At 40.2% G+C, this 23,835-nt stretch overlaps 2 protein-coding genes across 2 annotated transcripts; both read right to left on the bottom strand.

The window, feature by feature from the left end:
• Positions 1-8,466: 8,466 nt before the first annotated feature.
• Positions 8,467-13,926, bottom strand: LOC128942232 (ovalbumin-like). The gene is made up of 7 exons (XM_054284541.1): positions 13,759-13,926; positions 13,160-13,207; positions 11,849-11,977; positions 10,946-11,063; positions 10,043-10,185; positions 9,605-9,760; positions 8,467-8,871 (listed from the first exon to the last, which is right to left on the bottom strand). Exons 1-7 carry the CDS (start codon positions 13,924-13,926, stop codon positions 8,467-8,469), a joined length of 1,167 nt encoding a protein of 388 aa, XP_054140516.1.
• Positions 13,927-19,750: 5,824 nt separating this feature from the next.
• LOC128942230 (leukocyte elastase inhibitor A-like) lies at positions 19,751-23,423 on the bottom strand. The gene is made up of 7 exons (XM_054284539.1): positions 23,256-23,423; positions 22,701-22,763; positions 21,971-22,159; positions 21,657-21,774; positions 21,195-21,337; positions 20,305-20,472; positions 19,751-20,155 (listed from the first exon to the last, which is right to left on the bottom strand). The coding sequence occupies exons 1-7, from the start codon at positions 23,421-23,423 to the stop codon at positions 19,751-19,753; spliced, it is 1,254 nt and encodes a 417-aa protein (XP_054140514.1).
• Positions 23,424-23,835: the final 412 nt, after the last annotated feature.

The raw sequence follows: 23,835 nt of genomic DNA, 5'->3' as shown, positions 1-23,835 counted from the left end.
ACTTAGGGCAGACTTGACAAACCCCTTGGAATATATCTTGTGTTATTTTGTGACACGCCCCATGCTGCCTGTTCTGTGTTTACCCAATAAAGTGATGGATGGAGCTCAATGTCAGACATGCACTTTTACTTGGAATAAGTCCATTCTATGAAACAACAAAAAAAAAAAAAAAAAAAAAAAAAAAAAAAAAAAAAAAAAAAGCCTGAAAAAGGGATTTTAATTTAAAGTTTCCAAAACGGAAGGTTTATTCATCAAGGCACATGAGACCTTGCAGAAAAGACAGGAGAACATTAAAATGACTGAAGCAAAAATAATGATAAAAGCTATTCATTGGAACTTGAATAGTAGGTTGATTTGGCCATGGCAGCAAATAGTGTAACACAGCTTGTGAAAATAAAACAAAAAAGAATGGTGAGGAATTCAGTCTTGTAGAATGTAAGGAGTTTCATCTTATTTTCCTTAATATTCCTCTTTCTTGAATAGTGATAGGCCTGATCCATTTCAGAGTCATCATTTTGTGAACATACAAATTTTGCTAAGATCAGCATATGCAGGGATGTATTTATTGCAACTTTTCTCCCAATGTTGGCTGGACTACCAGTATCACCAGTCTTTCTTCCTGTCAGAATCCATAGCTCTTCCTAAAGAATGGAGAAAATTTGCCACTGAGGAGCAAGGAAAGAGCATTTCCTTTCAATGTTTATTGCCAAATTTAATGAAACTGAAGTGCATTTTTCTGCAAGAAGTTATATATATTTGTCTGGTGTCCCTTGCTGCATTGTAAAAGACCATAGACATAGTGTTTCACAGAGCACAGCTTTTCATTCCAGAGCAATCTAGTTCCAGGAACTCAGACACAGTCACAGTCTAGGCAGCACATCAGTGGAACAAAACCCTCAGTGAGAGTATTTTGAGAATACAAATTAATTTTAGTGCATCTATACAGGGAAGAACTACAGAACTAATGAAAAATGTGTTAGGGAAAGAGAATTTGACAAAGTAAGAAAGACAAGATTTCTGTAACTTTTTAATTCAGGCATCAGGATATTTAGATCCTAGTCAGATGCTACCAGAAAAGGATTTGAAGTCGCCGCTATAATTTTGAAGGGTAGTTTAAGGTGTGCTGTTCTTTTCCACAGGTCACAGCACCAGATGCTAGGTTCAAAATGTGCCTTTTTTACATACAGAGACCATTCTTACAAGACCATTCTTACATTCTTCATGGCACATCAGCTGAGCAAACCACCTGAAGAAACATTCATGGTCTGCAAGACAGTCATAATATACAATAGCAAGCAGAAACCAGTTGCATAATTCCTTTGAAATAAAAGACTGGACTTACAATAAAAGAAAATGCTTTGACCTCTCAAATGCCACATGATTTTAAAACAGAAATCCAAAGTCAATACACAAAATGGCTCTGAAATTGTCTAGAACAAATTATGCCTCAGGAGAGTAGAGGTGGACTTTTTAACCCTTTTCATTTCTGTGAAAGAGGAAAGCCTCTGGATCATCCCTACCTTTCTCTCTAGTACAGTTCTTCATAGTCCCTTTCAGCTGAAGTTGCTCATGCAATAGGAGCCATGAAGAGCTTGGTCTGGACTGGTGCATTTACATCACACTGGTACTTTACATGGTATAGTGTGCAGTCCAGGCCAGGCTGCTACAACCCTTGTTATGGAACAGGGCTTTTGAGGAAAGATCTTTAGACTTTGGTCTGCTTGGGTGTCCCATCACTGCAGGTCTCTTGCAAAGAGAATGAGATATTCTCTCACAGGGGCAGTGTGTAAACTGGTCACCACTGTAGTGAGTCCCATTTAGCTGAAAAGGGTCCCACCTTGCTGGAGGACAACAGGTCAAATGGATGCATGTGTGCCTGTGTAGGGTGAACCTTTAACCACACAGCTGGGAGATGCTCCCTAGACTGCAAGCTATTCCTGCAACTGCTGCCCCTTCTGCCTTTCCATCTTAAAACTGTCTTATTTGTGTTCAAACTGCCTTCTACACTTGTGGCCATGGTCCATTGCAATATACTTGACAGCTTAGAAGGCAAAGGACTAGCCAGTATGTTTGTCCCTGCCACTTCTAACGTTTGAATATGCCTTGAGTCTTCTTCCTTGGCAATCAAATTATCTAGTGGTGTGCTTCAACTCACCATATGTGAGCCACCTTGGCCCTTTTGCGCCATCTCCCTGAATCGTATTTGTATCATCATAGACAGCCTGTAACTTGGTAGCTACAAAGGTGTCCCATGAGTTGGTACAGGTGTTTTGTAACAGCCAACTCACAGCATTGATGTTGTTAGCAAAATATTTCTGAGTAATATATTCACTAATTAAATAATTATTTTGCTTTAAAATAGAGAAGGGGCTTGAGAAGTGTGCTAATGCACCACCCAGGTTACTGTTTTTGTTAGCATTTCTATTTTATATGGGTCAAATGAATTATTAATATAAAGAAAATTGCAGAGACAACTAAATAATTTCACAAGTAAAAATCTTGATTATGATCAGCTATCAGCATAGAATTGTAAGAATATGAGAGGTAGTGCCTAGTGAACTGGGCAGCTTTAGATCTGTCATGGAGTCCGGTGAGGTTAAGCAGACCTTCTTGCTTCTTAGGAAAGAAGATAATGTATTGCCCCGTCCAGCACAGCTGTGTAATGCAACGCAAACACAAAAGGATGTGTTTATCCACACATCCTTGTTTGACAATGCTTGTCCCAAGAAAGAGGTCAGCTAAGGCTCAGTTGCCCTTTCCTCTGCCAGGCATTTCATTGTGGTGCTGTCCCTAAACCAACAGACTCTTGGACATTTGGACCTTTACAAAAGGATATGAAGTTCAGGTCAGCTCACAGACCAAAGCCTCTCATCCAATCACAACATCCCACGCAGAGCTCAAGACTTAGTTCGCATCCATGCTGCTGTTCTTTTGTCAGTGGGGAGGAGCATTTGCATTGTTTTGTGTTTGTCTTGCTCAGAGTGAATGCCCTGATGGATTTGGTCACAAGTTGCTCACTCTTACTGCATCTGCATAGCAGTGCACACAACATCCAGGGTCTGCAGCTGTGCAGGTTCTGGACCAGCACACACAGCTGTCCCTTCATCAGTCACCACAGCACACATGAAATCCTTTATTCATCCCTCAAGTCCATGGAATCAGCCAGCAGCCAGGGTGACACTGGGAATGGCCTTACTCACTGGCTCCTAAGGAAGCAGCAGGGTAACAGGGGTCTTACAGCCAGCACACACACAGGGCAGGAAAGATGGCAGCTGGCATTGGCACAACATTTGGCATTGGCTGTGCCACATGGGAGCTTAGTTACCACCATCCCTCCCCACAGAGAAGCCTGTTTGTGGCAGCCTATGGCTAACACTGCCCATGTCACCATGCCTGCTACGTTACCTCCCATCACTCACAGTCTGCCCAGCATGTCCTTAATCTCAGCACATACTCCCAGGAAAAATAGCATTTTCCTTTTGCACAAAATAGGATAAACTAATGTTTTGGTTTGTTTCAACACAGACATCCTTCCACAAAGCCTTCCTCTCCTCTGAGTAGCAGCCTACTGAGATTCTTGGCAATACACCTGACATGCCTCCTGGGGGAAAAGACTCTGCAGAAAAGGAGAAATGTCATTACACAAGGGTCCATGCCATCATATTGGCTTTGCAAAAAAGAACTGGGAGGCCTGGCAGACACTGAGCTGACGCTGTGGGACAGCAATGTGTCCTTGTGGCAAGTAAAGTCAACAGCACAAGGGAGTGCCTTAGAAAAAGCACTGCCAGCAGGTAAAGGGAGGCTTTCCTGCCCCTCTACTCAACACTGGTCGGACCACAGATGGAATGCACTCTCTGGCTCTGGGCTTTCCATTCCAAAAGAGATGAGTATGTCCTGGGGAACAGGACCAGAGAAGATGATTAAGTGCTTAAAGTATCTGTCATGAGAGGAGAGGCTTGGAGACATGGGAGTTGTTTCCCGGGAGAGGAGAAAGTGCAGGGGGTTTTATCCATGTGCATAACCTTCTTGATGGGAGGGTAAAAAGAAGGTGCAGCTAGACTTTCTCCTGTGAACAGACAAGAGAGAAAGGACACGACCTGAAATAGCAGAAATTACATTTAAACATAAGAAAATACATTTTCATTTGGATAGGGAGGAAAATCCAAGTTTTCCAAAGAGGCTGTGGAGTCTCCATCCTTGGACATATTCAAAACCCAGAAGGACATGATCCCAAGTAACCTGCTGTAGCTGACCCTGATGGAAAGGTAGAGCTTGGAATAAAGAATCAGCAGAGCTCACTTCCAGTCTCAGCTCTTCTCTGATTCCATATTATATCTAGAAGAAGATCTCAAGGGAGATGGAGAGAGCAGGATTATTGCACATTAATGTGCAAAGAAAGTACAGCAGTGTGGGTGAGGCACTTGAAATGGGACCGTACGGCACATTTCACAGACAGGTATTGTTTCCATGCTACATAGAGAGAAATGTTGCCTCACAGTGGCAGATCCTTGGATGTCTCTTTGTGCTTTCTGGAGGAGTGCAATTTATACCATTAGATGCAGAAAGTTTCAGATTTTGTCTTTTTACCTGCTAAGCCTTATTTCTGGTACTGCACAGCAGTCTGTATGAGAAAAAGAGTCTCAGTTCTTCAAAAAACCCATTTGGAAGGCTGTGACGAAAATACCAGTCACAACAATGACGTTTTCAAGGTTTATTTATTTTTGCCTTTTTTCATTAAAAGTTTTGGAAGCATTTTAGTATTGTTAAAAGCAAATATTAAAGCAAGTTACAGGTTTAGTACAGTATTTCTGAATTTGCACTTTTTACTGCCTCTTGTCTTTTCTTTTTGGAAAGGAGAAGCTTTGTATTTGTGTCTGAGTCATGGCCTCTTTGCTTTTCTCCCATTCCTTCATTTTGACCATTATTGCTGTTCAGGAAACAGCATTGGTCACTGAGGCATATCTTTGTACTTTGAGCACTTTCCAGTTTAATTACCAAAGGAAGGAAAGTTTTCAAATGTAACCCTCTTGAAGTCTTCCTATTGTTTAAGTGTATAGGCTTTTAAATTTAACAAACTGGATCAAGTGCTTCTGGCTACAAGAGATGCAGAAAGTGATTAAACTGCTTATGGCAAGCCTTGAGGTGTTGAAATTTTGCATATTTTGGAACAGTTTAGACCCTTGCTTTAATTTCTTAAGAAAAAGAATTAAATTTACTTGGTTAAATAGCTGTAGAAAACCTGAGCCTAGATCACAAACATCCTGATGATATTCAAATAATGTGGATGTCTGACCAGTAGCACCACCTTCTTTCCTCTCCAGATCTGCTTTCATCATGCCACACTGTATGTTAATGTGGAAATAGAATAGTAGAATCATAGAATGTCCTGAGTTGGAAGGATCAGGATCATGAAGTCCAACTTCTGGCCCTGCATACAGCAGCCCCAAGAATCACAGCATGTACCAAATATCATTGTCCAAACACTTCTTGAATTTTATCAGTCTGGTACTATGACCACTTCCCTGGGGAGCATGTTCCAGTGCCCAAACACCCTCTGGGTTAAAAGTCTTTTCCTAGTATCTAAGCTAAGCCTACCCTGACACAGATTCCTGATATTCCCTCAGGACCTGTTATGAGTCACCAGAGAGGGGATAAGTTCCTGGTCCTTTGCTTCCCCACCTGAGGAAGCTGCAGACTGCAATGAGATTTCTCCCTCAATCTCTTCTTCTCCAGGCTGAACAAACCAAGATCCCAGCTGCTCCTTCTATTTCTTCCCCTCAAGGCCCTTTACAATCCTCATGGCCCTCCTTTGGATGCTCCCCAATAATTTATTGTCTTTTTTATACTGCAGTTCCCAGAACTGTCCCCAGCACTGCAGGTGAGGCTGCCCCAGCTCAGAGCAGAGCAGGACAATCCCCTCCCTTGCCTGCCTGGCCATGCTGTGTCTGATGCCCCCAGGACAGGGCTGGCCCTTGAAACCCCAAAACGGATAGCCTTCAAGAAATAATGAGTTAAAGCATGGAATGTGAAACATTCGAAGAAAGCTTAGCACTTAGGAAACATATAGAGCAATAAATCAGTTAAGGCATGGAACACAATGACAAGAAAGAGAGATAGGGATAGGGGAACTGATGGGCTAAGCATGTTCAGAGCCAACAAAGTCAAACTAACCCTAATAGCCTTGCCAAGCCATGGGACCAAGCCAAGTACACCGGGAATTGGCCATATTAGGATAGGAGTTCAAAAGTTTAAGGAGGAAGACTCATCAGGTGACCCCTGCCCACGATGAAGGCAACCGGAACGACCACCAAAATGATCCTCAAAAGAGATGTCTCCGCCCACGCTCCGCCCACACCACGCCTCTTATGAATATGTATGCAAAAACATGATTATGCATGTGATATGATGTAACTTCATAATCAAAACTGTATAAAAGGCTTACTTCGGTTACGAGATACTCAGAAATCCCTTTTGTGATTTCTCTGACGCGTTGTAATAAAATACCTCCTGTCTATGCTGACTTAAATTGAGTCTCTTAGGCAGTTATTCTCGCCTTTTGGGGCAAAATTCGGCATCACCCTCCTGGCTGCCAGGGCACTGCTGGCTCGTGTTCAGCTTGCCGCTGACCAGGACCTCTAGGGATCCCATAGACCAGGATCCCACAGGTCCCTTTCCTTGGGGCTTCTCTCCAGAAACCTATTGCCCAGTCTATATGTACATTCAGGGTTTCCCTGTCCCTTATTATAGGAATAGATGATATTAGCAACAGAGTACCTCCTCTCAAAACTCTCAGGGGGAAAATGCTTTGCCTAAGAGTTGTCCATCTACTTATTCTTTCTTATGCTCTTTGAGTTATATGATTTTTTGGATAATTTCATAATCTCAAATGACAGAGTTGCTGGAACAGTTTTTCCTTGAAATATTTATCCAATTAATAGTGTATCTTTAATATCCATTGGAATTGTATCAAAGAATACATAAGAATAAGTTAATATTTCACTGGGCTATTTCTTGGTATTCAGTATTTCAGAGAGGAATCAAACTATAGATGTGTGCATTCATTTATTTCATAAATGGGTAGGAAACTTCATATCTAAATAACTTTATTAATTTTAAAAACTGGAGGATTTTGTACTACATCCCATTTTGCTCACAACAGTTACCAACGTAATAATATTTTAAGGGTTAGCCACCCAGAAAATTAAGAAAATTCAGATAATGTCATGACCAAGATTTGTGACTTTCTTTTATTGTGTTAAGAAAGAAAACAATCAATTATGTGCATCAAAATCAGTAATATATGATTAGAATGAAAACAGGTCATAATATTGTGTCAATGGAACCATACTTGGAGATGCTAGTGGACACATCAGAAAAAAAGACAGAGAAAATTAGGATTCTCATGTATTTCTTGAAAACAAGAGAAGTAGTCTTGAACTACTATAGGAACAAAGAAGCCCACCTACATTAATGGAATAATAATGCTCTTGAGTTTTGAACAACTGAGAAATTTCCAGGAACAAATTGAAGTTTATTTGCTAAGCAAGACCAACAGAGACAGGAATTACTTTAAAAGCTGTGTTTTTTCACAAAACTCCCGTGGAGAAATCAGATTCTTTAACATCGCTTTCAGGATTCTTCACAAAAATCAAAATGTTCTCAAATTTGAAATGACTTCCAATGTTTTAAACAAGAATTCAGATAACTCTTTTGCTTGGCAGTTGAGTCCTGGATCATCCAGGTATCCATGTTTCAGGCTTTGAAGCTATACTCTGTGACAAGACATAACTGCATCTAGACAAAATTAGATCTCCTTGAACATTCTGAAGTGGAAGGGAAACTCTCCATGACTTTGAAAAGCCTCTGGAAGAAATTCAGTATTACATGAGGTACTCATGGTGAGAGGACAGCTCTGGTCATAGTGGATATGTGCACCATTTCCCAACAGATAAGTAAAAAAAAAAAAAATTACATAGGCACAAATTAATACCCTGCATTGCAGAATCTTGTCCACAAACATCTTGTCCAGACTGGAGATTTCAAAGCCAGTGTTTTGGGATCTGCATGGGTTTGTTAGCAGGATAGTTCCAGGGAATGGGATGAGCATAGCCCATGGCTTTCTACATAATGGAATACCAATGACTTGAAGCCCTATCTGCAATTCCTACCTCAAGTGAAAACATGTGGCCACTTCCTGGTCTTTGAGGGGCTCTATTCTCTGAAGACTAACTCTTTGCTTGGCTCAATCCACAATGAAACCAGTCTGAGAAGGGAAAGGAGCAAACACACAGCTGTTTCCTCACCTGCAGAGGTGTCTTTGCTATGGAAGCTTCAGGAAAGGGCACAATTTAGAGTAGCCTTTCCACTTGCAGAAAATATTGAAGAGATGAGATTATACTACAATACTAGAGTAAAGAGGGTCTGTTTCTTAGGGGTAGGCAAGCATTATTTCCAGCCCTTTTCTTTTTAGGGATAACAATATCTACCAAAGAAGAGGATCAGGTTGCTTGGATTGTGTTTGACCAAGAAAAGGAATGGGTGGTCAGCCCTAAACTCTTCAAACTCAGAGGAATATAGAATGTCTTCTGTGTCATCTGCTGAGACAGTGCCCTCCTCAGTGCCCTCTTCATTGACTTCCAGGTATGACTCATGGACAGCCTCAGACACCCTCAGGCTCTCTGCTGCAGAGATGCCAGAGAGGTTGGCAGCTGGGCTGAACAGGTCAGTCATACCCAAGGATGTCAGGACAGATGTGAGGTTATATTTCTCCACAATCTTCATGCGTGGGAGGTACACTTTTACTCTCTTCTTTTCCATCACCTCAGAACTGGTCCACTCGGTAAGTTTTTCAAAGCTGATTTTGTTCTCAAGCTGCACAGAGAGGCAGGGAATGAAACATGTGAGGTGCAAATCCAACTTCTTCCTACCATTAATTTCTGTCAAGGCTATCATAAAAGTAAAACCCCAACCAGAATGGTTCCTGAAGCTCATCCTGTTGGCATCCTTCTGCTGTTTTATTAATTGCCTCTCCAGTACAGCCTGTGTCACTCTCCTTTTATTCAGATTTTTACCAACTTAATGCATCCTCCTTTGTCCAAGTAATCTTGTGTCTCATGAGGCACAACCCAACAGTTTCACAGCCTTGCAAATTAGCCAGCTTGTGAAAGACTGCAAAAACGGGACCGTGAAACTTTACCTACGGTTGGTAGCACCTAACAAATGCAAACTCTTCCACATCTGTAATAACTCTATTTCATAATTTTAAAATATTACTGAAATATGAATAATTGTTCATATATTTTAGACTGCATTGATTTTTCTCCTTTCTTGAATACAAATGGGTAACTTTATAGCACTGCCTATATATACATCTTCTTCTGCTGGGCTGCAGCAGCACTACACTGCTTTACCATCATTTTATAAAACCAAGCTCAGGACTCTCCTAAGAGGCTCTGCCTCAGCACATGGCAGATTTTGTGCTCCCCTGCCTGCCCAGCACAGCCATGGGGTGGGCAGCTGGGATGTCAATGGGCAGCAAAAGGTCTGACAGCAGCCAAGCCCCACTGATGCCACAGCCCTTCTGCTCACCCTGCCAGGGCCATACCTGTGCCAGGCCAGAAATGTCATCAGGCAGCAGCACCAACAGGCTCAGCTCTCCACTGGTGTACGGAAGCTCCAGGACCTTGATTTTATCTTCAGCCACTCTTCCCACTCTGAAGGTGCTGTTCTGACGCATCATTTGCACGGGTCTGCTCTCTTGCTGCAAAAACAAAAATGTGAGATGATGCAATGTGGGAGCAAACTTTTTCTTTGGTCAGACAAATGTACAAGGCCTTTGAAAAGACAGGACTGAATCTTCAACCATGCTGCCTTTGAAAAAGAGTTGTGTCTCCATTTTTGTCTCATCTGCTGGTTTGTTCTGTCAGACACAGCTGTCATAAATCTGACAGTGAGGCCCCAGGTAAATCACCCAGCCAATGACAACAGAACTGTTAATACAACAAATACACATCTGGCCAGAAAGTGTGTCTGTGCCCCCCACCTCTGTCACATTGAAGGGCACTTCCTCAGTGTGTTCTTCTTGAAACGGGGTCTTCCATTTCCCTTTGAAGTAAATGGCATTCACAAGGACCAGCACAGTCTGAGGATTAACAGAGCTTGGTTCAAGGAAATCCTGGATCTGTCCTTTAAGAAAAAAGTAGGGCACAGAGTAGTAAGTTTCATAGCAATAGTTTTAGAAGTCAATCAATACACTGATCCTTCACTTGACTTTTCCAAAACTCTGCGCATTGAATTAAGTTTCATGAGGATGATTTAATAATACTGAAAGACTGGCAACTAGCCAGACATTTCTGCAAGAAGACAGATAGGTTCAAGAGTGCTATAGATTCCCAGGAACATTTCTAATCAGCACTTGGAAAAAAATAAATATTTATATAGAAAAGAAGGAAAGGGAGAGGGAAGAACCAACACAGATTTTCTCAGTATGTTTGTTTCTCACAATTCACTCTAAGTTTTTCCTCCCACCTCAACACAATAAATGCACACAAGCTTCTGAATAATTCATTTCCCATCATCAGTTTAGTATGTATTACTTTCTCCCCTGGAAGCCCACTTACCTATCCAGCACATCCTTGTAAAAATATGCCAATATTCTAGAGAAGCTGGGAGTAACCTTGCATGAGTTAATCTCTCCAGATACAAAAAGAGTGCATATAAAATGTGCATATTAAGTCTGCATATCATGGCACCTCTGCCTTTGCCAGATGTATTTAAAACACACTGTCACTGCCACACAGGTGCAATAGAGTCATCCCTTTCCACAGAAAAGAGCCACTAATGGGGACAGGAAGAGGAAATTTCTCCTCTAATGTTTAGTCCTTTCAGAAATTGCTAAAATGCAGTTGTCAGAGAGAAGTATATTTCATTGTCTTGTCAGACTTACCATTTGTCTGATTTTTCACCCAGGAATTAATGCGCTGTCTGGCTTGATTTGATGCTGTTTTGAAGTTGACCATTTCTAGACCAGATCTGTACAGCTTCTTCACACATTTTAAGTAAATCTGTAAAGACGCCAATTAATTGTAGCCAGTGAACTAGTAATTTTTTAGAAACAATACAAAAGTGAAATAAAATATGGGTAATAAAATTTTTATAGTGATGTCTTGGTTAAGGTGTTCTCATTGCTTACTTCCTGAAAGAATTTGCTAAAACTGGATCAGAAAAATTATTTTGTGGCAATGACAATTTTATGACAATTTCAGATCTGACATCTTTACTATGTATCCAGTTAAGAGCATATATTAAAAACATTTAAGAATTTCTGGAAGAAAGCCTGATCCAAACCCCCTGTTTTTAGGTTCATTATGGAGGGTTTTGTCATCTTTAAGTTCACTTTCTTTTTTCAAAACATTTTCCTTATTTTTACAGATAAGAAGTCCCTTTTATTTAGAGTATTTGTATCTTTTGCTTTGGAAATATGAAAGAAAGATTTTGACACTTTCAAAATTTGGTTTTGAGGTGAGTTTTCAAGTGAAGAAATATGCCAAAGTCAAATTATTTTTTGAGAAAAACTCCAACAACCAGTTAAAATGAAATGCTTTGTGGGAGCAAGTGGGAAGTGAGGAGTTACATTATCAATAATTTTGTTTATTACTCCATTCATTTTTTTAGTAGGGCCATATTTTTGCCTCAAATTGCTTTCTATTTAGACTGTTGCCAGGGCCATGGCAAAGGGAAAAGCCATGTAAATCCACACCAGTAGGGACTGTTGGATAAACTGGTCACCTACTCTGGCCAGTCCTCCCGGATTACAGAATTTTACAGGGTTTAGCAAGAGATCACTTACCGGTAGGATCTGACTTGTCTTTTCAGCATAGAGTCTGTTGGCAATGTGCAGTGAATAATTGGCTTCTGGTGCAGTGATATCAGAGAGAATTTCTTTAAACAGTACGTGGATATTCGCAGATTTGCCACACTAAGTTGTTGATAAGAAGACAGAGAAGTACAGCTGTTAAGTTATTTTATGAGAAAGAGGATTATTTATAAGGTACAAATAATGTGGGAAAACACTCAGTGTTTGAACATTTGCAAATGTACATGTAATAGAGTCTAAGATTTCCCTGGGAGGGATGTTTAGTATAAGCAGCTATGGATGTATAATTAATTCACAGCCTATTATGTCACTCATTCTAGAAGTTAATTATTGAAATTGGTGACTTTTCATAGGTACAAAGCCTCTAAATCCCAGGCACTCCTTGCATTTTCATGGCATTTTTTTGCAGAAGCTGGAATGGTGACACAGGCTAAAAGCATGTAAGAAAACTGCACAATGATAAACAGTAGGTGGGACTGTATTTTTTCAGAATAATTGTGTTGAACAGCTCCTTTCTAAATGCTTACTGAATCCCTAAATGCCCTAGCTTTAGATACTGCCTTTGGTTTAAAAAAAAAAAAAAGGTCTCATCTTTTTTTAAGTTCCACCTTGTGTTTTGGGTACCAAGTAAATGGGGATACACCAGGCTCCATGGCTGTTGTTATCTTTACAGAGGCAGCAGATTAACATGGACAGAAGCATACAGGTGTCAAGGTACTGGGACCCCTCGTGGTTCTCTTGGGCTTGCACTGGGAATTGGAGGCTGGAAAAGTCCCTGTAGCTTTGTAAGAGTGTGGTTGCTTTCCATCCTTTAGGGATTCTGGGCTCTTTTCTGCTGTCCCACTTTGAAGCCTGCCTGCTGTACCCTGGCTCCAGGTACTGAGACCCTTTCAAGGGCTGTAGCCCAGCAGCACTTGCAGGTGTGAAGTTCATTTATACCACAGTGTATCCTGGTGCCCAAAGCACCCTATCCTGTCCTGTCACTGTGCATATGTGCAGCCTGTCTTCTTTTTCTGGTGTTGTTTTAGGGTTTTTGTTCATTTTGGGCAGGTTTTGTTTGTTTGTTTGTTTTCGTTGGTGGTTTTTTGCTTGGCATTTATTTTGTTGCTGTTGATCTTTGGGTTTTGGTGGTTTGCTGTATTTTTTTTTAAACTTACATCTCTTAAATTAAGAGAATGAGCAAAGGTTTGGCAAGGTGTTGAAACTACTAAAAGCCCAATCAGAACAGTCTGTTTTCAGGAAAAGGATGTGAAAGAGAAATCAATGTACCTTAGGCTTCTGTACCTTGGTCTGGATACTTCCAAGTCCTGCAATTTTGTCAAAGTGAAGAACCTGCAATTGCAAGTAGAAATTAGGTATGTGAAGTCCACTGTCAGTCACTGATATTTGTGCTAAGTAGGTTTTCACTAAGCAAGTCTGATTAGCACAAAGATGAACTGAGAAATTTCATGTGAGCTTTAAACCAGGCACCACCGTGAAAATTTGTGATTGTGATCCTCATCTTAGATCCCTTATTTTCCAGTTAACGGCATTGTCCATAAATCAGCTACAGCGTTACAGCATTGTATTTATAACTATGACTCTTGTTTTCCAAATGTTTCATCTTTTGTATGTTTCAAGTTGTCTTTTCCACCTGGAAGGAATCAGGTCTCTGAGATAGTATAAGCTGAAGCAAGAGACCTGCCTTAACCATCCTCCAAAACTGCTTTCTTAATGAAAACCAAAGGTTGTTCTTGCCCTTCATTGGGGAAATGCAATAACTGAAAAGCTCCAGAGTCTGGAAAGCCATTTTTTTGCTAGGCAGGTTTGGAAGGTATAAATGGATACTCTGCTGCCTCTTTGAATGGGATCAAAGAGAGTTTGTACCCATTTATGTACCTTACCTTCTCCATCTGATACTCAGTGTTATTTCTTGCTCCCAGGTAGACCATGGCCAAGGCTGCAATCATGCTCAAGGGGCAATAAAAGATGTTGTCATTGGGGTGGTGAAGTTTCACCTCTTTGAATACGTCAAAACAAAATTCTGCATTTGCTGCACTGATGGAGCCCATTGTGAAATCAGTGTTTCCTAAAGCAAACAGAAATATCACTTTATGGTCACAATATGTAGTGCTTGTTTTAAAGAGCATTGCCAATAGCCCAGAAACTGCCACTTCATTGCTGGTTTTGTGATGCCGAACCAGTAAATGATGTGAAGCCTACAAATTCTGTGATCATTAGAAATTTTGTAACTCCTGATCCATTCACATACAAACACGTGTTTGTTTTCTTTCAACAAGATCCTCTCAGCAAGATAGTACCTTGTACTTGCCTTTTAGGAAATAGAAAGTTTCATCCACCCTTCTATATGATAAATATAACATTGAATGAGTTTCTCTTTGGCCATCCAGAGGGCTCTGAATGGTGTTTGAGGCAACGCAAACATAGTATTTCATTTCTTCTATGGCTGCTCTCCATCTTTAAATCAAATGTAGTCACACATTACACTTTTTGTGTACTTCTCACTGTTGCTTAGTACAACCAGCCACAAATTTGGAGATTGCTTTTCTGCAGTTTATAGCAATAATACAAGCTGTAAGACAGCTGCTTGGATGCTGGCAAATAAATTTAGGGTTTTCCTGTGGTCCTGTTTCAGACATTTAATCACTGCTAATGCTTTTTAGCATAATCATGCATATATATATGTATATATCTACACATATATAAATATGTGTATAAAATATATGGGTTTTGTCGAGGAGTGAGATTGAGAAAAGATAAATACCTTTATTGCCATTTATTAGAATTATAAAAGGATAGTTTTTATGCGACGACAGGTTTTAAATGAAAAAGAACTATTTCTACTCAATATTGTGTTGAACAAGCCACATATTTTACATATTGAAATGTATTTGGCAGTCAAACAGTATAACATATAATGAGAAGGCAAGGCAAAATTAGTCTATATGCTGTCTTTTTACATATCTGTCTTATACTTACCTTAAGGTTCTTAAACATGATATAATTTTTTTTCCATCTTAAAGAATACAAATTAGAAATTACATTTTCTTGGAGAAATACTTACCCCACAAACTTCAAAGAGGCATGTAATAATCCAGCTTGCCAGCTGCAGCTAAACAGCTCCCTGAGCTCTTGGTGATATATAGAGCATGATTTTGAGACACTCCCACTGTTGCCTTCAAGGAGTCATCTTCAAACACTACCTTTTGTCACGATTCATTGCACCTTGAAACACTGAACAGGCCTAGGTTAAGCTGGTATTCTATCTGCAGCAAGTCAGCTTTATTTATTACCTAAAAGCTGATTTAAAACTGAATTATTTAAGCTTTTGGTGTAACCTTCTTCTCAGGGGTGAGGCACTCTCAGTGTCAAAAGCACTCTAAAACAGCACTCCCACCAGTCATGAAGGGAAAGGTGGATGCTGGGCTAACTGCTGAAGGTCTGGTAGACATGCAACATCTCATTACAACATCTGTGCAGTGGAACCAAGGGAAGTTCCTCCCGATTGGTGGCCATCTGACCTTGCCAAAGTAACGTAATCCCAAGTAAAGCAGCTGCAGGATGGTCATTCTATTGAGAAGGGTTTGAAATGGTTTAGGTTTTTTTCCATGTTAGAACAAACTCAAAACTTTTTGTTTAGTTTTCACAACTGAAATGTTTTTGGTCTGAGAAAATGCAGAAATATTTGGAGTGCAAAAATTAGTGTGGTGTATGGCTTGTACTTGTTAAAAGCACAGCCACATCCATTTCTCTGCCTAGGTGAGCCTACAGTATTTTACCTGAGGCCAAACTGTGAGGGTCTACAGCATAGGTGTGCAGGAAGAGGGGAGAAAGGCTCTGAGGAGAAAGCACATTTTGCTAAAACTTCATTTTGATGAAAACATTTAGAGCAACAATGATGAGATGACTTAAGAGCCTGAAGATGGGCATGGAAGAGGAAAAGATTTGAGGAATGGTCAGAAATTACATATTTCCTGGGTTGTAAGCCTGACCCCAGAGTATTCAGGTATTCAGAAATTTATTTAAACCAGCCAGTCATATTTAAAGAATGACTAAGAGTCAGCTTTTAATTTTCATTCTGTGCAGGTCATGGCAGCAAGGCCCATGATGCTTGCACAGGCCATTCCCATAGATCTTCCATACCTTGTAACTATGGCAGGTGAATAAACTACAGAATCTGTCAGCAGGAACATTCATGGTCTGTTAGACAACCATAATGCACAATATAAAATATAATTCAATTGTAACAAGCTATTACTCTTTATTAAATAATAGACTTGATGAGCAGTAAAGAAACAAATTTGGCATCTGCAAGGGCCGTAGGGTTGGATAATAGGAGTCCAAATTTGTATGTTTTAAGTCACAGGGCATACAGCAGTAAGTGCACCCTCTGTAAAAAGGAAAGGGAGCTGCTCTCCCCTTAACAGTGTTCTTTGCCTTGCTGAAATGCAGGGATGTATGTGCAGAGCCTGATAATTGGAGTGGTTTTCAGTTTCCCCATTCAGAATGAGGATATTATAGCAGCAACGAGGATGGGAAAATCTGAATATAAGAAGGAGCTTTCCTCTGATGCTGGCATAAACAAGGAGACAAAGGAGCTGGGAAAGCAGCTCTTTCCAACATTTCTATGTTCTTATTTTCACATGCAATTTCTTCTGGTTGCTCAGGAACTACTGAGCAGTGTTTGAGAGTAATGTTTGCTTGTGCTTTCAAATGGCCTGTCTGTCTGTATGACACATACTGGTGCACTGTGCCTGAGTGCCTTTCTGACTGAGACCATAAGGAACCAGGACTTCTTACTACAAAACCTACTACCAGTTATATTTTGAGGAAAATAAACATTAGTCTTCTTCATGGTGGCAGGGGAGGAGTGGGGAAGGTGAGGGAGAAGGTGGAATGTGACTCAAAGCTGCCCTCTTTGGCTTTTTCAGTAACAATCCAAAAATCTTCCTTTGCCCTTCTTACTCATCTATTGCAAAGCTTTTGAAGATAGAATAAAAAAATATGTTATACATAGGTACTAAGAAACTGTTTAAAGGAAAGCACAGTTTCAGAGAAAACTGAGGAGAACTGCAACCATCAGAGAGAATAAAGTTCAGTGGAAATGTGAATATGTGAGGAGTTACTCAGAAATCAGACTGTGGGAAGCCACAGACCTTTCTATTGTGGGACAAATGTGTGTTACGTTTCCATGGATCATGGAAATACTATTTGACATCTTTTGCTTTGCTTTTTGCTAGTCTACACTTTTGCAGGCTGTCATGTGTGCTGGTGTGGTTCAACACTTGGCACTGAGCATGTCCTCCCTGGGGAGGAGGCAGTGGAATGCCCTTCAGGGCTGTGTCTGCTCCAGGCACCATTTGGAGTTCCCTGCTTTTCTCTGCTCTGTGAGCTCTATTGCTTGGCATCGAACTTTTACAAACTACAGTTTCCCACAGGAGAAGCATTTGCTGCCAGAGTGGAGGGTTTACCTTCTATTTTAAGTAAACACCCACGATTTTGTGGGAGCACTGCCCTCCACAGTAGGAGCTGCTGCCCCTACACTAGCAGCAGGAGGCCGCTTTCCAGCTTCTGGTGTTTTTCACCACATTTTTTTTTTCATGTCTTGTAGATTAAAATGGCAATAAGGAAAGAAGACTGCATAAGGAGAAGAGAAGGGATTTTTAAATTATAATTTATACTGTATTTTGTTGCAGGCTCTGAATTATGTAGATATCCCTGAAGCAAGTTTTTTGGGGTTTTTTATAATTACAATATGAAGTTACTTCTGCTATAGTAAACTAAGTGACATCCTTGTTTCAGCCACACCTTCTCCTTTGCTCACACACAAAATTCCTGTTTTAAGACTTGTGCTCTTTGGGATAATATGTTAAAGCACTTACCTTTATCACTTTAATGGTTTTTCTTTTACATTTTATCTCAAAACATATAGGCCTGATTGTGCAAGCTAATAAATTTTAATACTGTTCATTTCCCTTTTTTCTTTTAATCTAAGTAATTTTAATTGGAGACAAACCAGGTATACACAGAATTCCAATGGCAGTTGTTGAAAAACACATATAGCTGTTTTTTGAATACTTTATTTATCAAAGAGCTAACAGCCTGTGTTTGGTGTTCTGTTACCAGCTAATTGGTATGAAAACTGTGTCTCTACAGGTAATTTTACTATTTCAGGCTGTATTTCATACTGCAATTTCAGCCATATGAGGTATCTCCACACTATAATGGGTCTGCTTTATTCAGCAGTTCAATTTGTGTTGAGAACTGTAATTTACTGTAATTTTTCCTGCATATCTCAGCATTTGGAAGAGCCCTTTGAATCATCAGTTCTACAATGGTATCAGTATGCTCTCAGTGTTTACCTTCTTCCCATCAGTGAGTAACGGGGGAAAGAGAAGTGAGTCATCAAAGGCTGGAATATTTTTCCCATAAAAGCAAATATTCTTCATGTATCTGTGGATTTTGGACATTCCCTTCTGCCAGACTGGGCAGGCTGCTCCCTTCTTGTGATCCTGTGCTATTCCTTCCCACCACCAACTCCACAACATCCAGGAGGTGGTTTAGGAAAGTAGATCATAAACAAGAAAATTAGCTTTACCATAAATTTTCCTCTTGATTTGCTTCCCAGAGAACTGCTCACCCACAAGTCAGGCGACTAATAGTGGTCATGTAAAAGAGGGAGAAGGTTCAGAGTTTATGTACCCTAATGTTGAATTGTCCAGTGCCTAAACTCAGCATGGGGAATATTTAAAAGTGGGAGGTAGACTTCAGTGTCATTTACATAATTTACATTTTTGGAAAAGATTACCATTATTTTTACTTACTATATTAGACTATTCGTCTGTTTACTTAATACTGCAGACTACAACATTTACTATTGCATTTGCAGTGGGTTTATCATGATAAATAGTAGTAATAATAATAAATAATAAACATAGATTACCCATTTAAAAACCATCACTACAGGTTTTAATTTTTTTTATGTTAATGATTAACAAAATAGCTGGAACAAGAAACTCATGCTACCTGAGGCCCAAACAGAGCTGGCTCTTAAAAGTGAGAATGGCTGATCACTACTCAAAGTTTAATGTGGGAATTAAGTGTCTCATTCCCAGCCATCACAGAGCAGGCCTTGTCAGAAAATTGTTCCATTATTCTGAAAACCTGGTTTTGTTATGTGGGAGCTTATGAGGAAGTTGGAAAACTTGGTCACAAATACAGGGTTTTTCACCAAAAAATAGTCTTCCCTTCTTGAAAGCAAGCAAAATTACACCAGAAAATCCTCTGTCTTCTCTGCTCTCTGAGAATAAACCCTGAGAGCTCCAATTTGAAACACTGCCCCCAGTCAGTATTTAATAGGAGGCCTCAGGGGAATATCGTGATGCTCCCCTATAAAGTGGTGTTTTCCTTGAGACCTTAGGTAGGTAAGGCTAAAAGAGACCAAGTACCTGAGGTTATGCTTTTAATGCAGATCCCTATCCTCCTGTCTACTTCATGTGAGAGAAGGCATCACTTATCTTCAGGGCACTAAACTCATGGGTTTGTTGGATCCCTACTGCATTAGGAAAAGCTCAAAGTAAAAATTTCTTTGCAAATATCTCTAGAGGACTACAGATTTTTGGAAAATACCTCATAGTGTATTTTAAGGTAGATGTCATTTTCATGATGCCTCCTAAAAGTAAAATATGCTTAAGATTCATGGGGTTTAGGGTTTTATCTTTAATTTGAGTCTTCTCAGATAGTCTTTTTATTTACAGCAAACCAGACTTTAGGATAAAGTCTAGAAAAATGTCTTTTGTTTTGTCTTTTATCCTTATTGCTTGCCAGTTGGGATATAAGTGGGAATAATGATCTAATTTCCAATATAACCTCCACTTAAGGAGAGGAATATCTTCCAAAGAAGAGAATGGTGTTGGTTTGGTTGTGTCTGATGAAGAAGAGGAATGGACGGTCAGCTCTGAACTCACAAGTTTCTGGGCAGCACAAAGGCATTGCAAGGAGCCCCATGGAACAACCTGCCTCAGTTCCCTCTTCATTGACTTCCACAATTGTCTTCTGGATGGCCTTGGACACAACCAAGCCACCTTTCATAGAGATTCCCGACAAATCAGCTTTTCCCCAGTCAAACACATTCATTACTCCCATCTCCTGGAGAGTGTTGTTGAGAACATAACTTTCCTCCATCTTGAACTGGGGCAGGTACACCTTCACGCTCAGCGGTTGCATCGTAGACGAGCTGGTCCATTCTGCCAGTTTTTCGTAGGTGAGGGCACATTCAAGCTGTAAGGTGGTATTGGGAGTAATGAGTGGCACCATAATCAATGCAAGGAAAGGAAGTTCAGTTTTTCCCACTTGTCTTCTGACCATACTGGAGCAATGCTAAAGCATTGCTCTCTATACATGTCACTAGAGAGAAAATGAAGTGTTACCTGTTCTAGGCCAGTAAAGTCCTCACAGTCATCTTCAGGAAGAAGAATGAACATGCTCAGTTCATTATTGAAGTATTGGAGCTCTAGGACTTTTGTTTTCAGTTCCTCTACGATGGCCATGTTAAAATATCCTTCTTGAAACATCATCTGCACTTTCCTTCTCTCGTTCTGGAACGCGTGAAACATATTAAATGGAAAATACAGAAATTATCACCCTGTTTTTAATTGGTTTCAGCCCTGAGCTTAGAGTTCAGCTCAAAAGCATTATTTAAACTGGTCACAGCTTTAATATACTTGTAGCAACTGTTGTCCCAATGAAGTTATCCATTTTAGAAGCATAAAAACTACATTTCCCTTTCTAATGGTGCCAAATTACTTTACTCACAACTTCCTCATTATATCTTTCTTTTTTCTGCTGTGTCAGATGAGGAAACTGATACATCTTATGCAACCATAAATTAAATTCGTCATGAATAATGTATACATTCCCCTGAGCTAATTTGTCTTTAATACTTTTTTCCCTGAAAGCACACACTGTTCTGTTCATAAATAGTAGCAGAGAAGCAGAATCGTCTCTTTCAATCTCAAGAGCAGACTATTTTTGAAATAGCACCCTTAGTTGCATAATCCCCAACAAAGTTAGTGCATGAGCTCAGTGGAATTGGTCCAACAAGGATCTCAGCTGCACAAGAACTTCTGATGTGAATTGGTTCAAACATTTTCATATTTGCTTAGGAAAACAGAGAGAAATACAGTCTTCTGTTGTTCTCACTTAAGACCACTGTTTTGTCTTGGGACAAAAGAGAGGAGAAAAGCCCCCATCTGTTATTATAGGAGACAGACATCTGACCTCCATCCCCCAGCTGCTTCAGTTCCTGCCCATAGTGTACCTTGTTCAGGTGGAAATATGCTTCCTTAGTGTCTTCTTTCTTAAATTCTACCGCCCACTTTCCTTTAAAATATATAGCATTGACCAGGACAAGTACAGTAGAGGGATCAATAAAACCAGCAGCAAATAGGTCTTTGATTTTACCTTTAAAAATAATGAATTAAGATTAATTATTACTTTGTTCCGACAATCAGCTGACTTTGACTATTTATAGTTATTTCTTTTAAATTGACAAGTGGTATAATGCTGTCAGACAAATGACAAGTATTTATGTACAGCTTTGGAACCAAAGAAGTCAAGGCATTTTTGTTCTCCTTACTACATTTATTTTCAGTTGAAAAGAAAAAATTAAAGTGCAGGTGTTTAATATAGAAAAATCTTGCTATCTTTGGAAAAAAATTAGAGAGTGATATTCGTAAGTGGTTCAATTGCAAACCAAAAAACCTGTCAATTTTTTCTTTACCTTTTGTTTCATTTTCAACCCAGAAGTTAATTTTGTCTCTGACTTCTTCTTCAGTGTATTTAAAATTTACTGGTTCCAGTTCTGCTCGATAGAATTTCTTTGTGGAGTCCAAGTATTGCTGGAAAGTATAAATTGCAATGTGATCATTTTTAGAAGATAGATAATTTCATGGCTTCAGGATAGTTCCATGTAGTAGATCAGCAAGAAAGAAATTGGTAAAAAAGGCATATGTCCCTTTGTGCTTCATGATGGAAAACATTCTGCTGAGCTCCTCACTCCTAGGAGCTGTTATAAGGGAGACCACAGTCCCTTACCTGAAAGAATGGATAAGTAATTTCTCCAAAGAGCCTGTTGGCAATGGTGAGACAACAGCCTGGTCCAGGTTCACTGACTTCAGCCAACAGAGCCTGGAACTGGGAATGGACTCCTTCATCTTCTTCACACTTCAAACAGGAAAACAGATGTTTCGTGGTAGGCTTGAGCTTTCCTATGCAAAGTTGGACCTGAGGGTGAATTGCAGCCTCTCTCCATGAGAAACCCTACTCCACCCAGCTGACTCAGGCACTGGAATAAATGCACCAGGACGCCACCTCCTACTCCCCCTGTGCCACACGTACAGAATGACAAAACAGGTCCCCTTCTGGCTTCTCACCTCTGAACCACGCCGTACCCTACAGTGATGTCTCTGTGCACAATAAGGAAAGGGCTGTTGGCTTAGAGGCTGGGAGAAGCAAGCTCCAAGGGTCCTTTGGCATGCTCTCTAGGCAAACCTTTGGAGGTGGCAATTGAATCACTTATCCCATTTTAGATTGGCCCTGCTGTTTTGGTTAGAAACCCAGAATGAGAAGGCTCAGCTGTTGAATTGCGTGATCTCACAAGGCTCCTTAAATAATTAATAAAGGAACAGTAATAAGCAGGTCAGCAAATCTAGATGGAGAGGTTGATCAGCCCTGCTGTGCTTTCTGATTAAGCTATTGTCTTCAAGGAAAAAGGCTGACAAACTGGCTCCTGTTGGTTCAGCTCAGAGCTGCAATTGTGTCTTACCTGCTCAGAAGGGTATCTGTTTTCCTGTCTCGTACTGCTCAAAACTTCTCTGAAATGAAAGACCTGCAATGTAAATGTTGGGTGAATGCATATGAGTGAAGGTACTTCAAAGCTAAAGCAGTGTTGCAAGCCTATCCCAAAACACAGCCAGACTCAGGCCCTGTGGAAAGGCCTCTTTGCTCTTTACCATAAAACTCTTGCAAGTGAACAAATAGTTTTAGGAGATGGTGAGTGCATGAAATCTTTGAAATCTTTCTATGTGAGCAAGGAGGCTTTGGGTGTCCAGAGAAGGCAAGAAACCACACTAAAGGTAGGGAACTCTTCTGAGCTCTGAGAGTGCAGGGATACCTCCAAAATGCTTTCTTTAGCACTGATGTATTCATTGAACAGTCAATTCAGTAATAATGTGTAGTCTGAAGAAATTTGGTATTAGGAACTGCATAATGTATTTTTAAAAGGGCTTTCTGTGTGCATCAGCCCTTTGGATGTTTAGGAACTGTATCAGATGGTACAATCAGCCTCTGCCAGCATTCCCTTTTCAGAGCAAAGCCCTACCTTCTCAATCTGCTCAAGTGTGCTGCCCCTGGCTCCAAGGACAACCATTCCAAAGGCAGCTGACAGACTTAGTGGGGAGAAAAATATGTTTTCATTTCTTTTTCTTTTGTTCAGCTCTCTGAAAAAGTCAAGACAGAACTTCGCATTGGCTGCACTGAGAGAGCACATTGTGGCACTGTGATCACCTGAAACAAGGGTAAAAACAACTTAGGTTTCTCATCTTTACACCTGCTATGTTTAGAAGCCCTGGTAAGGTTTTTGCAATATCTTGGCTCAATTATTCAGTACTTTGTGGAAATTCCCTGTTCATTGCATTTGGGATTTCACAGTGAATCTGAAAACCAGCACCCTGAATAGCAGAAGAAACGCATTTACAGAAACAGTATTCTGAGTTGAGCTACTTCTCCAGCTCAAGAAATAGCTATGGCTTTGCCACTTAGCCCTAACTTTGTCCTAACCAAACTTCCAGCACAGTTTATATCTTGATCTTTGTGCCTTGAGTCCTCTAGGCATACCACTTATTAATTACACCCTTGATCATATCTGACTCTTTGTTTCTCTCTAAAAACTTTATGTGTAT

This window comes from Melozone crissalis, unplaced genomic scaffold, assembly GCF_028551555.1.
Source record: "Melozone crissalis strain CALT ecotype California unplaced genomic scaffold, PUWL_Pcris_2 ptg000042l_1, whole genome shotgun sequence".
Lineage (NCBI taxonomy): Eukaryota > Metazoa > Chordata > Aves > Passeriformes > Passerellidae > Melozone > Melozone crissalis.
Note: the sequence above shows the minus strand (reverse complement) of the source record. Positions and strands in the feature narration are given on the sequence as shown.